The 20,787-nt window shown below is 36.7% G+C and overlaps 1 protein-coding gene across 1 annotated transcript; it reads right to left on the bottom strand.

Annotated features, from left to right (window-relative positions):
- Positions 1-1,837: 1,837 nt before the first annotated feature.
- GABRA6 (gamma-aminobutyric acid type A receptor subunit alpha6) lies at positions 1,838-16,947 on the bottom strand. Its single transcript, XM_059060211.2, has 9 exons — positions 16,910-16,947; positions 16,592-16,710; positions 15,935-16,002; positions 13,418-13,638; positions 13,250-13,332; positions 12,800-12,943; positions 12,236-12,388; positions 10,766-11,025; positions 1,838-2,125 (listed from the first exon to the last, which is right to left on the bottom strand). The coding sequence occupies exons 1-9, from the start codon at positions 16,945-16,947 to the stop codon at positions 1,850-1,852; spliced, it is 1,362 nt and encodes a 453-aa protein (XP_058916194.1). The 3' UTR covers positions 1,838-1,849.
- Positions 16,948-20,787: the final 3,840 nt, after the last annotated feature.

The raw sequence follows: 20,787 nt of genomic DNA, 5'->3' as shown, positions 1-20,787 counted from the left end.
ACATAAGCTGTTCAAAATGGAAGGACCTTCAGAGGGTGGACCCCCTCGTCCTGTAGGTGAGACTAGAAATATGTCTTCCAGAGGCTAAGTGATTTTGTTATGAGCTAATTAATAGGGAAGTTAGAAGGATATCTCAACTTCCTCACCCTTAGTAGAGAGCTATTTCAATTAAACTCTAATTTGTTTGGCCGTATAATTTTTTTGTATTTTCCTGGATAAAGGCAAGAGGTAGTAATTCCAGAATCTTTCTTTCTGGGTTCAGAGCTCTGGCTGATCTCAGTGATGTTTAAGACCCAGCTACAACTAACGAGGGGTTTATTGATCTGCACAAACCATACCACATGCTTTCTCCTACTCCTAGCTCCTGTTTCCCTAATACCATTCTGTGTGGGAGAAACATGGGTAGAGTTAGCATCAGAAAGAGTTGGAATAGTAGAAAGGGAGAAAAGTAGTTTCATCACTTTTTCAGCTTGATTGAAGTACAGCTGATAAATAAAATTGCAAGATATTTAAAGTGTAAAATGTGAGGATTTAAATATATGTATACATGTGGAATGATCCCCTCCATCAAGTTAATGAACATATCCATCATTTCATGTATTTACTTTTTTTTTCTCTCTTTTTGGTGAGAACATTTAATTTCTGCTCTCTTAGCAAATTTCAATTACACAATAGAATGTCATCAACTATAGTCACCAAGTTATACATTAGATCCTCAGACCCCATTCATCTTATACCAGAAAGTATGTTGAGTGAGCAGAAAAGAGATGAAGGATTGACTTTCTTTATATATCCTCTATCTTTATTTTGCTGGTTACAGAATTCTGGGTTGAAAATCATTTTCCCTCAGCATTTTGATAATGTTGTTCCATTGTTTTCTAGCAGGATTGACTATCTGAACACAAATTCATGTCTTTTTCTAGAGCTGGGTGACCAAGCCTGGCTGTCCCATACCTTCTGTCTCTCAGAATCCACAGGGACACTAACACTGGGGTGCTAACCACTTCATTTCCCCAATACTTAAGGGAACTGCTGAGCTTTACTAAACAGACCCAGAGAACCATGTTTATTGTTGTGTTGTTTAATGACACACTTAGAAAGGTAAAGAATATGAGACATAAGAACAGTCACAATATACAAGCCTTCTACCACTTTATGGAATTATGAATGAGCATATTAGTTTAAAACGAGAGCTCAATGAGATAAAACCACACTGTACTGCAGTCCAACTAAAGCTATGTACAGATGCATATATAATTTATGAGCTATGTATAATTCATATGTATACAAACACCATATTTTATTGAGGTAAAATAGCACAGCAAGGTTAAAAACAAATGGCTAAGCTCAATACAGCCTTTACAATGTCACTGAAAGCCATTTTACTAGCATAAAGGCCTCCAACATGCTGGCATTAACCTACTGATAAATATTTAGACTATTTATATTTTGTTCTCTTGAGAACTAAGCCAAAATAAACATTTTAAGGCAGGCTTTGGAAGTGTCAGCATTTCTTATTTTTATTTGCTTTGTGGTAAATGATACAGTGACAATTAAAATATTGAACATTGAAGGACAAAGATTGGCAAATTCATCTTGAATCCATTTTATCCTTTTATAAAATTTTCTCTAATGTGCAGAAAAGTCATATTTTTCAGCAACCTTCACCTTCCAATTTTGAAGAGTAACATTATTGCTTTTCTTGCCCATACATGCTTACTCAGAGCTATGTGTTAGAGATTTTCAATTTCGATTTCATGTTCAGAAAAGCACCTATACAAGGCTCATAGCTATTTTTAAACATTCAGAAAATGAGAACTTACAGAATACAGGTTATTATGGCTGCAAGCTATTCAACACTGCTGCTCACTTCCATTGTGTCTTTGGAAAGATAAACTATCCAGTATACAAGGTTGAATCCTGCAAATGCAACTGGGAAGAGAATCCGAGAATACTGGTCTATTTTACTGGTACCCCCAAAGGTAGGAGAGAGGGGTGGGGGGGTGACAGGCGTTGACTGTAAGATGGGAGCTCTTGTGAGGACGGTGCTGGCCTTGGGGGATGGAACTATTGGCAATGTCAGAGAGGTGATTCTTTTCTTCAGATGGTACTTGGAATCAGGATGCTGTAGAGGAAAAGATACATATATATTCAACCTAGGTAAAAGAATAGACATCACTTAATCATTCATTTTTTTCATCATTGACAGATAGTTATTGACTACTTACTATATAAGTTAAAATATCAGCAAATTCTTGATAGTAATTGATGGTGCTACTTTTCCAAGAAAGTGGTAAAACAAATTTTAAAAACATTGGTTTGCTAACATCCAACGTCCTATAATTTAATACATCAGCAATTGATGCTAAGCATGTTCCATGCCCCAGAAACTGTGTTGAGTGTTGTACCATTAGGAGATAAGCCAGGTTATAAGGGCTTATCCACCCACCACCCCAGTTATGCATAAACCTATAGGGCAATGGGTATGGGCAATGAGAGGGAATTTCATTTTGGAATGTGTGGGCAATTACTCAATACAAGAAAATAACAGCTCGGCTAAATGGTATTATTCTTCCAGACACATTCCCAGCCTACAGCCTAATCTTTACCATTCATAAATTTGAACCAACTGAGGTATCAACAACAGCAAAAAAATATGAAGGTGCTCATGTACATCAAAAGCCAGTGACAAAATAGAAGTACCCTTATATTGAGTAGGATGACTGTTCTTCCCTTGAAATAGGACTACCTCTTGGTCCAGAGTTCTATACTGAGAGCTTTCTGTTTTCCATTCAGAGCGTCTCTACTGGTCTCCCTCCATCTTAAGTTACCAAAGTGATTTATTTACTAACCTCAGAATTGTCATATGTTCTTTTCTATCATGAGATTTTCTGTTCCACTGAAATCATAAGACAACCAATCCTAGTCTTGAAAGGGATATTCAGTGCATTAAGTAACAGATTAGAAGGCTGAGGTCTGGATGTGGGAACTGCTTCGCCCATAGTTTCACAGCCCGTACTAAACCACCTTGGTCAATCTCCCTGCTTGTTTCATCCCAGCATTTTCTCACCTTTAAAGTATTGAGCCTGGTTCAGAGACTCTAATTCTATTTGCTTTAGACTCCTTTCATAATGGTGGAGACTAGGGGGCTTCCTCTGATTCTTACCTTTTCTTGTCTATGGTCTATAATAATAATCACTGTCCTTGGCGGCCAGGTTGTTCTTGCTGGGTCCCTGCCTTCACACCCTGGCTGCACGTTAACCCTGTTCTTGTAAAACTACCTCGTACGAGCTTCCCTGGTGGCGCAGTGGTTGAGAATCCGCCTGCCGATGCAGGGGACACGGGTTTGTGCCCCGGTCCGGGAAGATCCCACATGCCGCGGAGCGGCTGGTCCCGTGAGCCATGGCCGCTGAGCCTGTGCGTCCGGAGCCTGTGCTCCGCAACGGGAGAGACCACAACAGTGAGAGGCCTGCGTACCACCAAAAAAAAAAAAAAAAAAACTGCCTCGTTTTCTCCTTGGCAGCAGAATCACCACTTTGCTGCCCGGCAGGGTGTGTTACTCACGTGGACACAGACTCCTGGAGCTTTAGACAGCAGCCCCCCAGCAACAGGATGAGGCCGCCACCTCCCCTGTGCTGGTTGAGCCACAGGACCAGAATTACCCACCGACGTGGTGACATTTGGACTGCGGGAGAGAACAACCCCGAGAACCTCTCCTCTCTATACTCCCATCCTGAATTTTGCTTTTGATTTGTCATGGAAGTTTGCCGAGTATCTATAATAGTCAACATAGAGAGTTCAAGACCACTGTGCTTTTAGGGGTCATGGGGAAATCTGTTTCTTTACCAAAAGCAAAAATAAATGCGTATGAAGTCTGATTTGACATGACCATGGTGAATTTCAAGCAAAGAATATCTTTATTTGTTAACTGTTGACCCAGTATTAGGCTAGGCACTCTGGACAGAATTAAGTAAATCATAGGTATTGGAGGTAGAAGAGAATTTAAAATAGAAGAGTGCCAAGTCTACTGATCTTGGATAGTAAATAAGTGACATTTTCTATTAAAAATATGAGACAACCCAGGACTACTGTGCCCAGGCTCACTAGATAGTGTGTGGATAGGACCAGAGTAGTGGTATTTTGGTCTCAATGCATGCTACCTGTATTAGAGAATAAACATAGCATTGTCTGCCAAGAGCTTTCTATCACGTTTCTCAATCTCTGATTTGAATTTTCATCTATTATATATGTTAGTAAAATATTCTCCACCTGAAAGAGCAAAATTTGTCACTGTTTAATTCCTCAGAAAGAGTTCCCCTCCTCCCAGATACAAGGAACATTAAAATATTTTACTCTAGTAAATTTTCTACGGATCATAATGGAAAAAAAAAAGGGGGCAAGGCTTTAGAGCAGATTTTCCTTCTAAACACGTCTTGATTTTTAATAGCATGCGTTGTCTGTCTGACACCTATGTTTCTTCCTTTTTTAGGGAGAAAGAGGGCAGACATGAATAAGTTCACTGAGATGAAAAAGTGATTGTAAACCATAATCTAGCATAAAAATGTAAGGCATTGTTTTACCTCTCTCTCTCTTTTGGAGATGTTGGGAAAATTTATTTGTCAATCTCTTGGCATTGTCATAGTGTCACAAATGACTTAATGAAGATTGCTGAATAACCCTTGTCCAGAGTTAAGCAACATCATTCACCACCTAACGGCATGAAAAATTTATGCACAATGACATTAGCCTGGAATTAAAGGTCTCCTACAGTAGGATTCCTCTTTTCCTCATCTACTTCCCCAGACAATCTCTGTGGAGGGTTGCTTAGGAGTTAAGAGGGCAGCAGAGTCAGAAAGCCCTAGAATGCAATTCCATAGATACTACCTAGCTGCTGTATGACTTAGACATGCCTTAGGAGTCACTGACTCTCCCTAAGCTTACATTGAAATCAACTATTCTTCAATTAAAAAAAAAAAAAAAGAAAAAAATACAGTTAGGGACAATTACTGTTTCAGCTGTAAGGTTTTCTTCTTGTCTTTAAGAACTTGAGAAAGGAAATGTGTCTTTTCTCTGTACACATTTCTGCCTACCTAACTGTTACAACTCTCTGCTGTCATCACCTCTTCCCTGTAAATATTATTTCTGTTGTGCTTTATCCCCTTTCCTGACATGAAACCTCCTTAGTGATAGAGGGCATATTATTCTCATGCGTAAGTGCTCCATAGTGCCTAGCCAGTGCACGGAACACAGTGAATGCTTAATAAACGCATGCCAAATCAACAAATGAATGAAAATCTAAACATTTCCCAAGACTTTTTAGAGTAGTCAGGCAAAGAGAAGGGAACAAAACGTTTTATGATTATTTTACACTATGTTTTAGCATATTGTTGATATTATAGTTACCATATCTAAATGCTTACCATTAACAAGCACCACATGACACTTTGCATGCATTATTTTGCTTATTCCTAGGAAGAATCTATAATGTAAAAATATTATTTTCATTTCAGAGGTGAGTGAATGAAGGTGTAAGCAGAAAGCTCACACAAGTGATAAGAGGCAGTACCTCACTCAATCCTTCTCAGATGCCTAAGATCATACTCTTAATAAATATTATTTTTTCTTTCCATCAGCTTTAGGGTTTAGGGCATGGTTTCTCAACCACAAAGCTACTGATATACTGATAATTCTTAGTTGTGGGAACTGTCCTGTACATCATGGGGTGTTGAGCAGCATCCCTGTCCTCTACCCACAAGATGCCTGTAGCACCCACCTCCTTGGAGGTTTGCCAACCAAAAATATCCTTGCTCCTTGACAAATGTCCTCTGGGGGAAAATTCACCCACCATTGAGCTTCACTGGTTTAGAATTACACTGTCTCATTGCCCAAAGATGGCTGGGGGATTTCTAGCAGGCAGCAAATACAAGGTGCTCAAGGAAATGCCAGAGGGCTGGCTAACCCAAACGCTGGATAATCAGCTCCTGGATAACTGAGAATCGGCAGTGTAGGAGACTGGACACCTAAAATTTAGAAGAATCACACTGAATTTCTGAAATGAAAAGAAAGCCAATATTGCAAACCATTGAAGCTACAGGTTTGTGTCGGATCCCGCCTGCTCTGTTGTAAGCTCAGCAGCTTCAGTTGATGGTAAAATAGGCTTTTGTCAGAGTCCAGATGAGGGCTCAGCTTGGGGCTGTCACTGTTTTGAGTGGAACACCTGTGGTTTTGAATTTTTCCAGGGCCCCCCTGCTGCTCAGTGCCATCCTGCTTTGGGTATTTTTAGAGCACTGTTTTGTTTTAAGTAACGCCATATTGCAAAGGTACTTGGAGTCAAACTGGACTTTGTGACAATCAGTTATTTGGTATAGGGATGAGGCATTGGGGAAATACTTAGAGCAATTCTGATACAGCATTTAGTGAGTCTAATATATTAAATAAGAGGGGGCAACGGGCTACCTCTTAGGAGAAATATTCTAATCAGGGCTGCATTACTCAAGGGACAAAGTATCTGCTTTAGAACCAGCGAACAGGGGCACCAAAAACAAGAGAAGATATTTTTGAAAACATTTATTATTTGACATTTTTTAAGCTACATATTAATCATTGTGGAGAAAATAAACTCTCAAATGTCCTCACATTTATTTTACAGCTGGTAGAATTGAGGGGCAGAGATAATTCCAGAATGCCTGCAGAGAAGCAGCTTATTGGTAGCAATGTGGTGGGTCAGTGGTGCTAGTGGCATGTCTGAAAACCATACTGGAATGTTTAAAGGAATATCGGATGGCGATCTGATGAAAGGTATAGGGAAAGAGCCAACCGCCTCCACCCCTCATCTAATCCAGCCCCCCCTCTCTATAAGTCGTATGATGGCGCTACCATGGGGAAGGGACATAATGATCTTTCTGGTGGTCAGAGTCTCTGATGGTCTTAATTCAACTGTTAATTCTTTGGAGTACTGGTAGTACTGAAAGACATCTTAGCACGATTGGGAACAGGGGAGGTAAATCTTTCAGTATGCTATGATTCATATTTTTCTACACAGGTGAAGGGCAACATAGTAATGGCCCAGCAGACGTTCCAACCTTGAAAAGAGTACAGAAAGGACAATATGTCTTATTTCCCTCTCTGTGCCCAAGTTTCTAACAACTGACTTAGAGTTTCTAGAGCAGGGCCAGGCTCATCTTTCTTTTCTCTGCATAGGCATCACTTCCGCCACAGTCACCCCTCCAGACTGAGTTAGGTACTCTCTCATGGCTTTTTTTCAGCCTTCTATACATCTCTAACCACAGCCTTTATCACAGGACATTGTCGTGGCTGCTTGAGTAGTTTCCTCTCTTCCTGCTCAACAGGCAGCTCCATGATGGAAAAGGCCCTATTGATGTCACTTACTAAGGTAGCTTCAGCATTCTACAAAGGGTCTGGCAAAAAAGCACGTAACAAATAAAGGCTTATGGTATGAATAATTTGATGAACACATAGGTACTCAATAAATTGATGTTAGGTGAAAAGAAAAAATAACGTAATCAGTATAAATATAGTTATTATCTTGACCAATTAAATTTTGGTCAACTTAGTTTGTAGATAATTTACCAAGAACATCACACGTTCTGTGAGAAAGAGAAGCCACATTGGATGTATTGCTGGGTAGGGGGCCAGGGGATTCATTCTTAGGAACATAGTGTTGAGGGCTTAGATTTTGAAAATAACAAGAAAACTAGCAAAACATCCAGAAAGAGATCAAAGTCTAAACTTGGTCTTATATATAAAATAAGTCTACTCCAGACACATAATAAGCTCTGAAACATAAATACAGGAATAACTCTCTAAAGCCAAAATAGCATACCAAATAAAAACAATATGGAAAGATACTATATAAGCAAGAAAGAAACTGTGGACAATTTCTTCTCAAAATCCAAAAATATAAAGTCTCCACTTCCAAATGCCTTAAAATAAGAAAGATTATTAGTCTATAGAGCACTTCTGAAGATTTAGTTTTAGATGTCTCTTTAGATGTGAGTACTAGGCTTTAAATGCCTGAATTTCTTTGTCATTATTATAATAAATTTCAAGGTCAAATTCAAAGTGATAAAGTTTTCACATTCATTCTAAGCAGTTTCCTGAGAAAAGCAATGTGCATATTAAAACATACAACTTAGAATCACATGAAATATCCAAGCACTTAATCTCATTTCAACTTTACCACATTGGTTTGCTATTTCAATGTCCAACTTACTCAAATAATGTTATTTTGATTACAACTGAATAGGCATTTTAAAATGTCATGGTATTTGAAAGAAAAAGTGACCTTGCAATCATAATATACCATTGTGCTGTATAAATTCGAAATGTGTAATTTGTTTGTTTCTCTATATTATATAAGGCAATAGCCAAGTTTTGACATAAATAAATAAAACTGTACATGTTCTATGTAATCATCTATATTTTTTGATGTCTACAAGGTTAATATTGTTAGGTTTGGTTATTTTTGTTTTTATTTTTACACTTTGACTTAGCCTTTCAGAAACAAAATTCTCCTTTTCATTGCCTTGGAATATTTTAAGTGGAGCCAGGTTTAGAAATATAATTTTTTGTAGGGAAAAAAGTCAACTTGCAAGGAAAAAGCTACTTTGAGATGATTTAAATGCAATTTTTTATCCAGCTTCCCAAAGGACCTGCTCATTATATGTTACTATTTTAGAACTATTAGAAGATAGTTTATATAAAGACCTGAGATCTTAAATTCCGTCTTATTAATAAATTATACCTTTAAAATAATGGACTTAGGGAATGATAACTCTATGCTTTCTCTAAGGATTTGAAATCATATTCTTCTTAGTTAATATATATTTTAAAAGAGTTGAAGTAAGGAAGTTGGTCTTTCTTTTTGTCTCAATATCAGATCAGTGACTATATTCAAGATCACTTTTCTTACCCTCTTTGTCATGAATTTCTCCTTTTATTTTTATCGTGTTTCTCAAATAAGAAACTGTTAAATGGAATTATGATAAATATTAATTCTTCTTCCTTTCCAGCTAATTGTTAAGATAATATATGACCTTTGGACAATATGTCAATTATATACTTATGTAAGTACAGATAGGTTGTAACATAATCACTTATTTTTACAAACAAAATAATCCTCAAAAATATTTTGAATTTATCTTTTCTGAAAAATATAATTTTCAAGTCTTTTGAACTGGGTCTTTTAACATATTTTTGTTACAAAATTTATATTTTTGTGAACTTTCAAAGCACACACACATACATGAAGAAAACATCATTAAATTAAGGGAAGAATTTTGGGAATAACCTTACCTACATACAGAAAATGTTTTACCCAGTGGTACGCACTCTATTATATTTCAGTCTTTGAAAAAGTGTTGGGGAGGTTATGGCCTCAGCCTGGGTAAATCTGTGGATATTAGGAGTTCTGGAATCAATTCCTTGTTTTTCTACCAACTAGTGCCTAATGTTTTCCTTCTCTGAGTCTCTGTTTTTTATTTGTGAGTGTAATTGAACCAGATTACTGGATGGCAAACTGTTTTTCTTTTTTTTTTTTTTAAAACAAGGTCTAATTCAAGAAAAAAAATCTTTAAATTACTTATTGCCACTTATCATGGGACTGGTCTTATCCTTTAGAGAAAATGCAAATTCTCAAACAAGTTTCTAAGTTTATCAAAGAGAAAAGTTTCAATACAAAATTATCTTTTAAAGCCAATAAACATCTGAGTATTTGGAAAGTAAAACACACATAGCTTTATAATTTTTATCATAAAATTTAACCAAGAATTAACTGGGCTGTATGTGGTTTTGCAATTTGGAAATAGGCATGAGAATTGATCAGTTATAAAGAAATTTTCAGTTCACAGTGTCTGTATTACTTGATTTTGTAGAGCAAAATTTTCCTCTTTTCAAGAGCTTCTGTTTAAACTTTGTTTTGAAATAAAAATGTACACTTGTCAATCAGTTTTATAATCCATTTTTTAAAAAGTACATGCAACCTAATTGTGAGAATTTATTCATATGTGAAATTGAAATTTGGGGGCACATGTAAGACCCTTGAATTACTAATGCTATCATTTATTTTTTATTCAAAAAAACTTTGGGGACCAGAGCTTAGCCACAGCAAATCTACACTTAATTTTACAGGTATTTCTCACTGATTGTGTCTCAAAAAAACCACATTAATATACATAATAATATGTATATTATATACATATAACATGAATGTTAACATGAGAATGTTTTTACATGAGTCAAAAACTTGGCTTATGACTCAGCATTCATAGAACCTAATATACACATCTTGCTCTCCTGAAATAAAGCAGTGAGTGGATTTCTAACAGAAATTGTCCATAGGAGTCCCTGTTTGTTTCCTTCAGACTCTGAAACCTCATTAGGAACTTTTTTTTTTTTAACTTTATTCTCCCTAGTCGGTATAACGGAACCTGTTCAAAGGAAACATCTAAAGGCTAAGAATTTTCTGTCTCCTCTGAGAGCTTGCAATCTGCCAGTATTAGTGAGGATGATGAAAGAGGAATACCAAAAGTTTAGAGCAAAGATAAATGAAGGATTGTTGCTTGGCTTTTTTTTTTTTTTTTTCTTGGCTTTTTTCTGTGAAGCTGGAGAAGAAGTCGGCCTTGGAACCAAAGTTATGTAACTCATGCCCCACTAATATTACTTTTGGACTATCTAATTGTCTGTGGTAACTATTCCGGCTGCCTTTTCCTATATGGTAGCTAACATTAGAAAAGTAAACAATTACCAAAACAATCTCAGCTTCCAAGGGTTCAGTCGCTTTTGCTATTGTCACTGGGGGTGAGGCTGCAATCTGTGCCTTCCTTTTGGCCTTCTGTGTCTGAAGATTGGTAAAGTAGTTGACAGCTGCGAACTCAATAAGAGCAGAGAAGACGAAAGCAAAGCAAACAGCTATAAACCAATCCATGGCGGTCGCATAAGACACTTTTGGCAAGGAGTGCCTGGCACTGATGCTTAGAGTGGTCATGGTTAAGACAGTGGTGATCCCTAGAATGAAACAGAATGAGAAATGTACTATTAGCATTTGCAATCCAATAACAAGAGCAAATGGGAAAATGCTGGTGGAGAGGATTTTTTTACAAATGTATTTTTTGTTATTATTTTATTATTTTTAATTGTTCACAGTTATCATAGGCATTCACATTTTGGTTTCCTTCAAAATCTAGTGTGGTGATGTGCATTATTAATAATAATATATTATATAATAATAGCAAATTATTACATAACTAATAAAACTTTGAACTTCTGATCAAATTTAATGCTGATATAATCTTTCATCATATTTAATAAGTCTATTTGGTGTGAATAATAAATATAAATTAGATTTCTCAAAGTTTTTAATTTCTAGCTTGGTTTTAAGATAAAATATTTAATCATGAGAAAATAATTTCATTACTCATCTGCCAGCAGTTTTCTGTCTTGGAGGATTTATATAATTCAAAAATGGGAAACATCATTATATAAATATTCTTTTATAACTTGCAAAAAGACATCTATTTTAGTATGGTAAATTAAAAAGTCAAAATTCATCTGAGATTTCAATTAAACTCAGGTCTTCCCTATGAACTACTAACTTTATAATCACAAAAACTGAGAAAAATATTGGATTTTGTTACAGGTGATATTTTTCTGTTATAGCTCTTTTTCTTATTTCATTTTGTTCCATCACACTAGTAGTGATTCTATACCTCATAAATGTAACTAAATATTTAGGTTGAGCAATGGGGAAACTGGTGATATTTAACTATTTTTAGACCTAAAAAATGGCAATTTTTTTTAAGATCCAATCTAATAAATGTGAGATATAATTTATGTGTTTGTGGGTTCAATATCTTAGCCTTTGTTTTCATTGCTTTACATTTCAGTTTTTAATTTTCTGCTTTCTTTTTTTAGTTATGAAAAAGCAAATTGAGTTTAAAAAACAAAACAAACCAACAAAAAAAACCTCTCCTAAATAGGGCACGTCAAAGTCACGGGATACCAGCCAGAATTCTTGCTGAGACTAACCTTTTGTTGATTTGCCACACAACGTGAGATAAGATGAGGGTCATTTTATATGATACATGTGTCTGAATGAGATAGGAGTTTATTTCCTTTGTGGGTTGAAAAAGTACACTGATGTGAATATTCCCCTAAAATACACAAGCAATGTGAGCTGGAGGATTACAGAAAGTAGAGCGCAAAGAGTGAAGCATACCAAAGACAGTTCTGGCCGGAACAGACTCCTTATTAATCCAGAAAGACACTTGGGAAAGAAGGACCGTCATAATGCAAGGAGTATAGATCTGTATCATAAAATAGCCCATCTTCCTTTGCAAGTGGAAATAAACTGTCATTATTACGTATTCACCTGTTGGAAGACAGGTATATCAGGATTATTGCTGTTGACAGTGTGCAGAAAGAATGCAGCTGGAAATAAATCTTGCAGATCTTTAAATTAATATGGGCGGGAAGAAAACAAGCGAAGGCATTTTTTCAATGTATGACAAAGCTACTCAATCAGCGGATGATAGATACATCAATTCATTGTTTTCTGTGGGGTTCTTTGTGTCACATACATATAAAACTACTCACTCCAAGGCTACACAAATCTTTATATGCACATGGTTGCAAAATCAACTTTAAAGAAAGCTACTCATCACTTTAAAACAACAACTTTAGCTGAGGATGGATAATGCAGAGGAAAAAGAAATAGATATTTTGAAAATGCGCACTGGAGTCACCATGCAGGATTACATCCATGCATTGGTCAAATGCTTACCAGTGTTAGATTTAATTGTCTCACTAGATACTGTTTGTCCAATCAGATCATACTGAAGGAGGCTTGAAGATTCTTCTGGGACTTCCACTGAGTAAAGTGGTCCTTTTTTCCATGTATATATGATTTCACTTTTGGGGTAAGCATCTGAATTTTTTAAACATACAGAGAAGTAAATCTGGATAATTGTGTGGTTTTTTTTTTCTTTCAAATCAAATCTTGTTCATTATAAAAAGGAAATACAAACACATTTTTTAAATGATTTTCTTTAATCCTGGTGACCAAAACCTCTGACTGTATGATTGAGAGACATGATTAAGTAAGTTAATTCCTGGAATCATACTGAGAACGTCAGAGTAATATTTCTCTTTTGCTTTCCAGTGTCTGACTAAAACCAAATAATTATGTATTTTGAATGCATTATTTGACTCTCAGAAGCTTTTTGTAACTTACAGCTCCCAAATTTGAGTGGACAAGCATGCCCATCCATAGGAAAGTTAACCAGCCTCATAGGACAGTCAGCGTTGATGGTAAGCCTAAGGGACATTGAAATAAGTGGTTCTGAGTTAGTATGATGGACAAATAATTTGGGCAGAGGAAGTAGAATTGGGGAAACCTCACCTCATGGTGTATAGAATTGTTCCATTCTGCATTATTCTGAAGAGTTTGTTAGGAGTCGTCATATTGTGAGCAATTGATTTTTTGCCATTCCTGAAAAAAGTGTCAGGTGTCCAGATTTTACTGACCATCAGGTTATTCAAACTCAAAATCTCAGCTGGCCCCCCAAACTTCAACCTCTCATCAGTCCAAGTCTGGCGGAAGAAAACGTCCATTGTATACTCCTAAGACAAAATAAGAGATTCATGCATGCCGGGCAGATGGCTTATTAAGAATAGTTTAGTCACTAGCTTACATACCCAATCCTAAAACTTAAGAAACGAAGCAACTTTTTATGACAATAACCTATCAGGAAAGCGATGATTTCAGTGAATTATTATTTTTTCACAAGACTGTGAAATTATTATTTTTTCAAATTTTGAAAAAATTAGTTTTTCAAAAAAAATTAGTTTTTCAAATCTTTCACAAGATTTCACAATCTTATTACTAAGATTGTAATATTATTATAAAAGATAGTGTTGTATTGTGCAAACCTCTCTCTTCCACCTTCACCCTCCTTAACATTTTTCTATCAGTCATTCATCTCTTCATCTATTGATCTATTGAGTTCCCCCTCCTTAATTTAGAATAAAAATAGAAAAAGATTTAGTCTAGGTTTTGTGCTGACCTTCCTACCATCAGTGAGTCTAACCATTCCCTTAGCAGCTTGTTCACCTTCAAAGGTATCTCTGAGCAACATGGTACCACTTAGTAAAGTTCCAAGGATAGAGAAAATTTACTTGATAAGCGTATTCTTTTTTTTTTTTTTTTTTTTTTTTGTGGTATGCGGGCCTCTCACTGCTGTGGCCTCTCCCGTTGCAGAGCACAGGCTCCGGACGCGCAGGCCCAGCGGCCATGGCTCACGGGCTTAGTTGCTCCGCGGCATGTGGGATCTTCCCGGACCAGGGCACGAACCCGTAACCCCTGCATCTGCAGGCGGATTCTCAACCACTGCGCCACCAGGGAAGCCCGATAAGCGTATTCTTGTCTGCACATCATGATTATTTTATACTGTTCTCAGAGAACATAAAAGCAAATGTTACCATGATTACCCAAACAGAGCATCATTTAAGCATGCATAATCAAAATTATGAGTTTTAATTTGTGGCTTTTATGAAATAACATTAAAAATCTTAAGAATTATGATAAGGGCCTTTGCAAAAGTCAATGATAAATAACAACTTATAATTATGTCAAAATATTGCCAAGAATTGCTTTGCCTACTTTATATGTTCCTTTATGAGACCTATTACTGCAAGTGGTGATTATATTTTTAAAATATAATTTGACACACAATATATCCATTTAATGATGATCCAGGCTATAACAAGCCTCTCTTGTACAAATACAAGATGTGTGTCTTAAAAAAGAGACACATGCATAAAATAAATTCTAAGTGTCCTCAGATTTCAATGGTACTGTAGAATATGGTTGTGGTTATTTATTCTTGGGGTGAGTCAGTACTCAAATGAAAAATATGATAGTTAAATAATTGAGAATTCTGGAGAATGCTGACTCTAATTTCTCTCAAGTCTTAAGACATTTATCTCTTAAATAAAGTACTCCTCACTCTCTCCCCCTCTTCCGTGTTGTTTTTTCTTACTTCTCTTCTCTTGCCCCCCTTTCTCTTTCTCTTTTACTCCTTCCTTTCCTCCCCCTTTTAAAATTCCTCCTCCTTTCCTTTCTCCTTATCTTGTCAACTCAAAAAGCAGAAGATGAAAGTATCTAATAACTGTTTATCTAGAATTACATTCCCCTAGTACATTTAATGCACCACTTTAAAGAGTTATGTTTTTCTTCAGTTTTAGTATTTATATTTTACTTTTAGGGGGACATACTACCTGAGAAATATGAAGGAATATCATAATATACTTTGTTCTAGAAGGCTGGTTCAGGTTTTCATTGCTGCTTACTATAAATACCCTCTTATGAATCCTATAGCCATCTGTACCTGGGACAGAGTCCCCAGATCACCTACTGGTCCATTTGCAAACATAAAAGGTGGAATGCATTAGTCTTTCCAAAGGACTCCCTTTACTGTTTTAATAACACATACCGAGAAAGATGCACTGCCAAAACAGCTATGTTTTAAATTTAAAAGATATTCTCAATATACACTTATGTAGCATACCATTTTTGCTGGTTTTTCTTTTTTCTCCTCCAAAAATTTACTAGGACTTCATAAAGATGGGGAAAAATCTTCTCTTTGTAGGGAAGAATAGGTGCATGATATGTGAACAGAAGGGAGGATATCATCATAAAAGGCCCCTCAGATTAGTATTCAGGCAGAGCCTTTAGTGAAATGTGAAGGAGATTAAGCCAGTAATCTGCTCTAATGGCCATTCCTTCCCAGCAGGAGCAAACATATTGCTTTTGGATCTGGAGCCAAGTTTGGTAACAATGCCCTTTATCATTCATTCTGGGATTCAGTCCTCTCCCCCAACTAAGCAAAATTTCTCTCCTCATCCAGAGCTCACTCACCATCTCCACATCTGACACGGGCCCAAAACTTGTTACGTAAATGTCTGTTTTGACTTCAGTGACAGCACCTGTAATGAGCCCAGAGGGATGGGGGCAATTATCATCAACGATGTTAAGGGGACTGAACTGAACAACTCTATCACAAAGTCCCTTCTCATGGCCAGAATCTGCAACCCATCCTAAAGTAATCCCAGCAGCAGGAATCCTTTGGATTTTCAACTCTACAAACACACACCAATTGCATTATTTTGAATTTATTCTGGCAAAATTGTGAAATTTAAGGAATGGAAGAGAATTAGGTTAGTATTCTAAAGAAACTTACAACAATAATTAACATTTAGTGATAGCATTAGTGGGACAAATGCTAAAGAAAGTGTTTTATATGGCAAATCTCATTTTACACTCAAACGCCCTATGAGGCAAGCACTGTTCATACACCCACACTACATTTGAGAAAACTGAGGCTTAGAGAGTTCAAATGACTGGCATATAAGGTTGCAAATTGAGGAAAGGACAGAGACTGGATGGGAACATACACCTGGTCCCTCCCCAGGTCCTGCAACCTGCCACTCTGCTATGCTGAGGACTCTGTGCCTTGGAATGGCACTAAGGGGGAAGAAAAGCACAGACGTTTGGTCTAGTAAGGATGGCTCTCACCTCCAAATCCTGGTCGCAGCCGATTGTCATAGCCTTCAAGCAAGTTGTCCAGGATCCGACTGATGTTTCTGGAGTAGAAGTTTCCTTCATCTTCAAGTTTCCCTAGGGCATTTTCTACCCTGTGAGTAGACAGTCAATGACCCTAACTCCTGGCCTCAGAGAAAATAGGCTGTTCATTCCAGCCTCGTCTACCCCACCACACATACACGCCACACCACCCAGGCTGCTTCCATGATTTGGTATAGAAGTCACCCAGTGGGTGTGTGCCTGCCCTTTTCTCCGACCTAAAAGGAAAAATCAGAAAAAATTCTTACTCACCATAGAATAATGTAGAGCCAGGGCAGAAGCGATGCCATCCTGCAGTGCACTGAAATGCCCAGTTCTCCCTCCTCCTGGGTTCTCCTCCTCCCAACCAGCTCGCCTTTGCCAATTAACTACAGCAATCTTCCGGACCACTCATACCCCTTCTTGTTTGTGTCTGGCCAGTAATCCAGTAGGTGAGAAGGTTGCCAGCTCAACTTGAAGGGTTCCCCTTGCTCTCTTCACTCTCTGTTCCGTCTTTTCACATGGAACAAGGTGGTTTGTGGTCTTAGAGTACGTCCTAATGGACACTCAGCCTCCTCTGACTGACTTAGTTGGGAAATGAGAGTCTGAAGGGACAGTGCATGGTCAGAGAGCATTGACAATAATTGAATAAGGCATAAGGGGAGATTAGATGGGAGAAATCCACTGCTAGTTTTGGCATGGACTTTGCAGGGCCCTGTGAGGAAATCTGGAAGGCAGTGGCATCTTGCTGATTGAGATTATGTTCCAATAGGCTCAGCAATTATTATTTCTATGGTTCACAGAAGGATTTCTACATGGCTCTCACTGCTTAAAATGTCTAATAATATTGGGATCCTCTCAGATTCTCTTTCTGATTTCACCAGGTTTATTGCATCAGACACCTCTTTCCTCTCTATTTAAAAATTGGTCCTCATTCTTCTTTGGAAAAGCATTTATAAGACACCAGAATTACATTCCCACAGCTCTTGACCATCTTGCTGTTGGATTAGCATTTTTTTAAAGTGTTGAGTACTTTGCTGATCCTTCTTGTCAAAGGTGTGGCATCTCAAGCTAAGATACAAAGTTCCACCACTATCTTTAGAAACCTGGCCAGTTTCATGAATGCTGCCTATAAGAAACAGTGTCTGGAAATAGCTTATTAAGGTTCCCATGTAGTTATGCTGTAAGAATAAAGCATCCATAGATAATGGTTAACGATGATGTTGCTGGAGCTATTTTGTTAGGCTTGCCACAGGTCAAAAGCAAAATGTTTGAACCCAAGAAATAGCTTTCTCCACCCAGTCTGGTAAGGGAAAGTTGGAGTAAAAGAAGTCTCTTTAAACCTTAAAATTGTAATCTTTAAAAAAATAAAATTAATAAAGTATTGTGAATATATATATTTAATTCAGTAACATAAGAGCAAGAAGCAAATGTCTTCTTCACCATCCTCCGGGCCACTCTCTACCTAGTTCACAGTCTGTATTTTCAGCACAGTCTGTATTTTTTGATTCTACAAAAGTGATGGTAACTTGATGCCATACAGCACAGTCTTAAGAGTAATTTATGAAGACATGACATAAGTCATTTGATAAACATCAAGAAATTAGCTATAAACAAAATGAAACAACAACAGTGAAAACAGAACAAGAGCAAGATTTCTTATAAAACATTTTTTTTAAGATTACCGAATCTTAGTTACATGGAATTTTCTGGTTACTCATCAAAAACCTGAATTCCCTCCAGCATTCCTGGCAAGTGGTATTCAGCATCTGATTTCTCACATTGTTTTACTTGTGCTGAGTTGAAGCCTGCACCCAGGTCCTAGTTCTCACCTTCGAAGCTACACAAAATAATTTTTCAGGGAAAAACTACATGATAGCCACATAAACAGATACCTATCATGTCCTCTCTAATTTAAGCTAAGACTCCTAAAATCTTTTTTTGTTCATTATAGAACCTGGTTTTCATCTCTCTTCTTATTCTTTTCCCTGTACTTTAAAGTTACTACAACTAATCACCACAACATATTTTCAATTCCCATTGATTGCACTAAAACCCTAAATATCTGATGCTATTAAATAATTCTCTATTCATTTTTACTACAACTTATTATTTTTATTCATCATAGGACTCCCTATAACTTTGTATCATTTTTTTCTATCATTATGTTTACTATCCATCTCTGATTTGTATCATCCTCAAACGTAGGTTTCTAAGACTGAATATTTTTTCATATGGTAAAAAAAATGATCACGGTAAAAGAAAAATGATAATGGGTGAGATTATGGGTAAAAAATGCAATATGTGCATTTATATACATATTCCTATAGAATAGGTGTGTTTTTCTCCTGAAAATTATTTATCCCAAAAAGGAACCAATGATAACTTTACATTTGTCTCTAAAGAGCAGATTAACATTCTTGATTCTATTTTTGGATGGGTTTTAATTAGTAATTTAATGAAGGAGAAGGAATACCTTTACTACTCTCAATAGGAAGAAAAAAAAAAAAGTCCTAGGTCTGGAAGGATAATAAGGGCATGTAATCTAAATCATTTCACCTCTGTGGACTTTACCTGTAAATGAATGTGCTGGACCTAAGGTACTCAAGCTCTCTAATTCTGTGCATTCAATTTATATTTTGGTGTCTGTACGTAATGAAGTCACTTGTTCACACATCCCTGTCAGAACTGGCAGACAAGCTCTAGTAGCAACATTGTTGATTTGACTGCAGTTATTATTTTCCTATGGAACTAGCCATAAAAGAGAGAGTTCAAAAACATGACAATGGCTATGACTTTGAGAAATGTATGGTCATTTATGTAGCATACTGTCTATGCAAACCAATCATTCAGGAGCTCCCCCTATTTAGAGAATTAACTTCTTCTGGTAAATTAGAGAACATTTATCTCATACCTGTCTACTTCACAGCTGTTTTTCCTAAATATGTTTTTAAATTATCTTGGGCAACCACTTGCTTGCTTTGCTGTTTATCTCCACTGGAAAGCCTAGAACTACCATCCCCCCCAACAATACGCTGGGCTTAGCAGAAGGACGAAGTGAAAAAAAATCTGTCTCCCTTCTTTGTCCTAAATTTTGAACTCCTTGTACCAACATCTACAACACAGGTTTGTGTGTGTGAAATTAAAGACTCAAAGATGACTGGAGGAGGTCATTGCATAGAAAAAAACAAACTTGGCACCAGACAATAAATAGTACTTTCTATGATACAAAAGAACAAATACACACATATATGCATTTATACATTAAGTATAGAACAAACAACCAAACTCTTCAGGATAGGTATGGAATTGCCTCTTGGACAGTAAGTACAAGGTTGTATCTTCTCACAGCAAAACTCCACTGGGCTTTTTAAAAAACGGTGTTAGAACTGAGCCTCAAAAAACCAGTAGCTCTTGTTTTGTCAAATAATAACTTCAACCAAGTAACTTTATTATTTGAGCATTAGTGTTCTTAAATATATGAGGAGCTTGAACCAAAGGATTCTGGTATTTCTATGATTACTTCCCACCTAATACTGGTGGACTTGAAACATTTTCCCTGTTTGTCTTAGAAACTGTTATGGAAAGCAAGTCAGTCAATAAATGGCAATTTAAGACTGTGTCAGTGGAAATTAACACAGTATTAATAATAGATACCAAATATTTAACATTTACCATGTACCAAGAATTATGTTAAGAATTCAGCATACTCCAACTTATTCATTGCTAACACAAAAATCTATGAGTTGCCTATAATTGAGTCTATTTTGTAGGTCATTAAGTCTGTAACTTGCCTAATCTCACACAGCTAGTAAGTGACAGAATTAGAATTTAAAACCAGATTATTCTAACTCAAAACCAACTAGGTACAAACTAAGGCCAGTGGGAAGAATCCAATGAAAACTGTGTTTCAATTCTTTAAAGGAATAATTTCTGTCATACTTATCCAAAGATGGAATGGACTATCATAGAAGAAAATGAATTCTTTTTATTAACAAAAGTATTCAAGTATGGCCTGGAACACCATGAGTGGGTTTCATGAATGTATATTGCAGGAGGAAATTTCATGATCCCTAAGAACATTCAGCAGAAGATTGAGGTTATTTTGGGGACATCCTAAAGACGAGCTGTTTGATAGAGAGCTTGAGTGA

This window comes from Kogia breviceps, chromosome 4 (genome assembly GCF_026419965.1).
Source record: "Kogia breviceps isolate mKogBre1 chromosome 4, mKogBre1 haplotype 1, whole genome shotgun sequence".
NCBI classification, from domain to species: Eukaryota; Metazoa; Chordata; class Mammalia; order Artiodactyla; family Physeteridae; genus Kogia; species Kogia breviceps.
The sequence above is the reverse complement of the archived record's forward strand: the minus strand, read 5'-3'. Positions and strand labels throughout refer to the sequence as shown.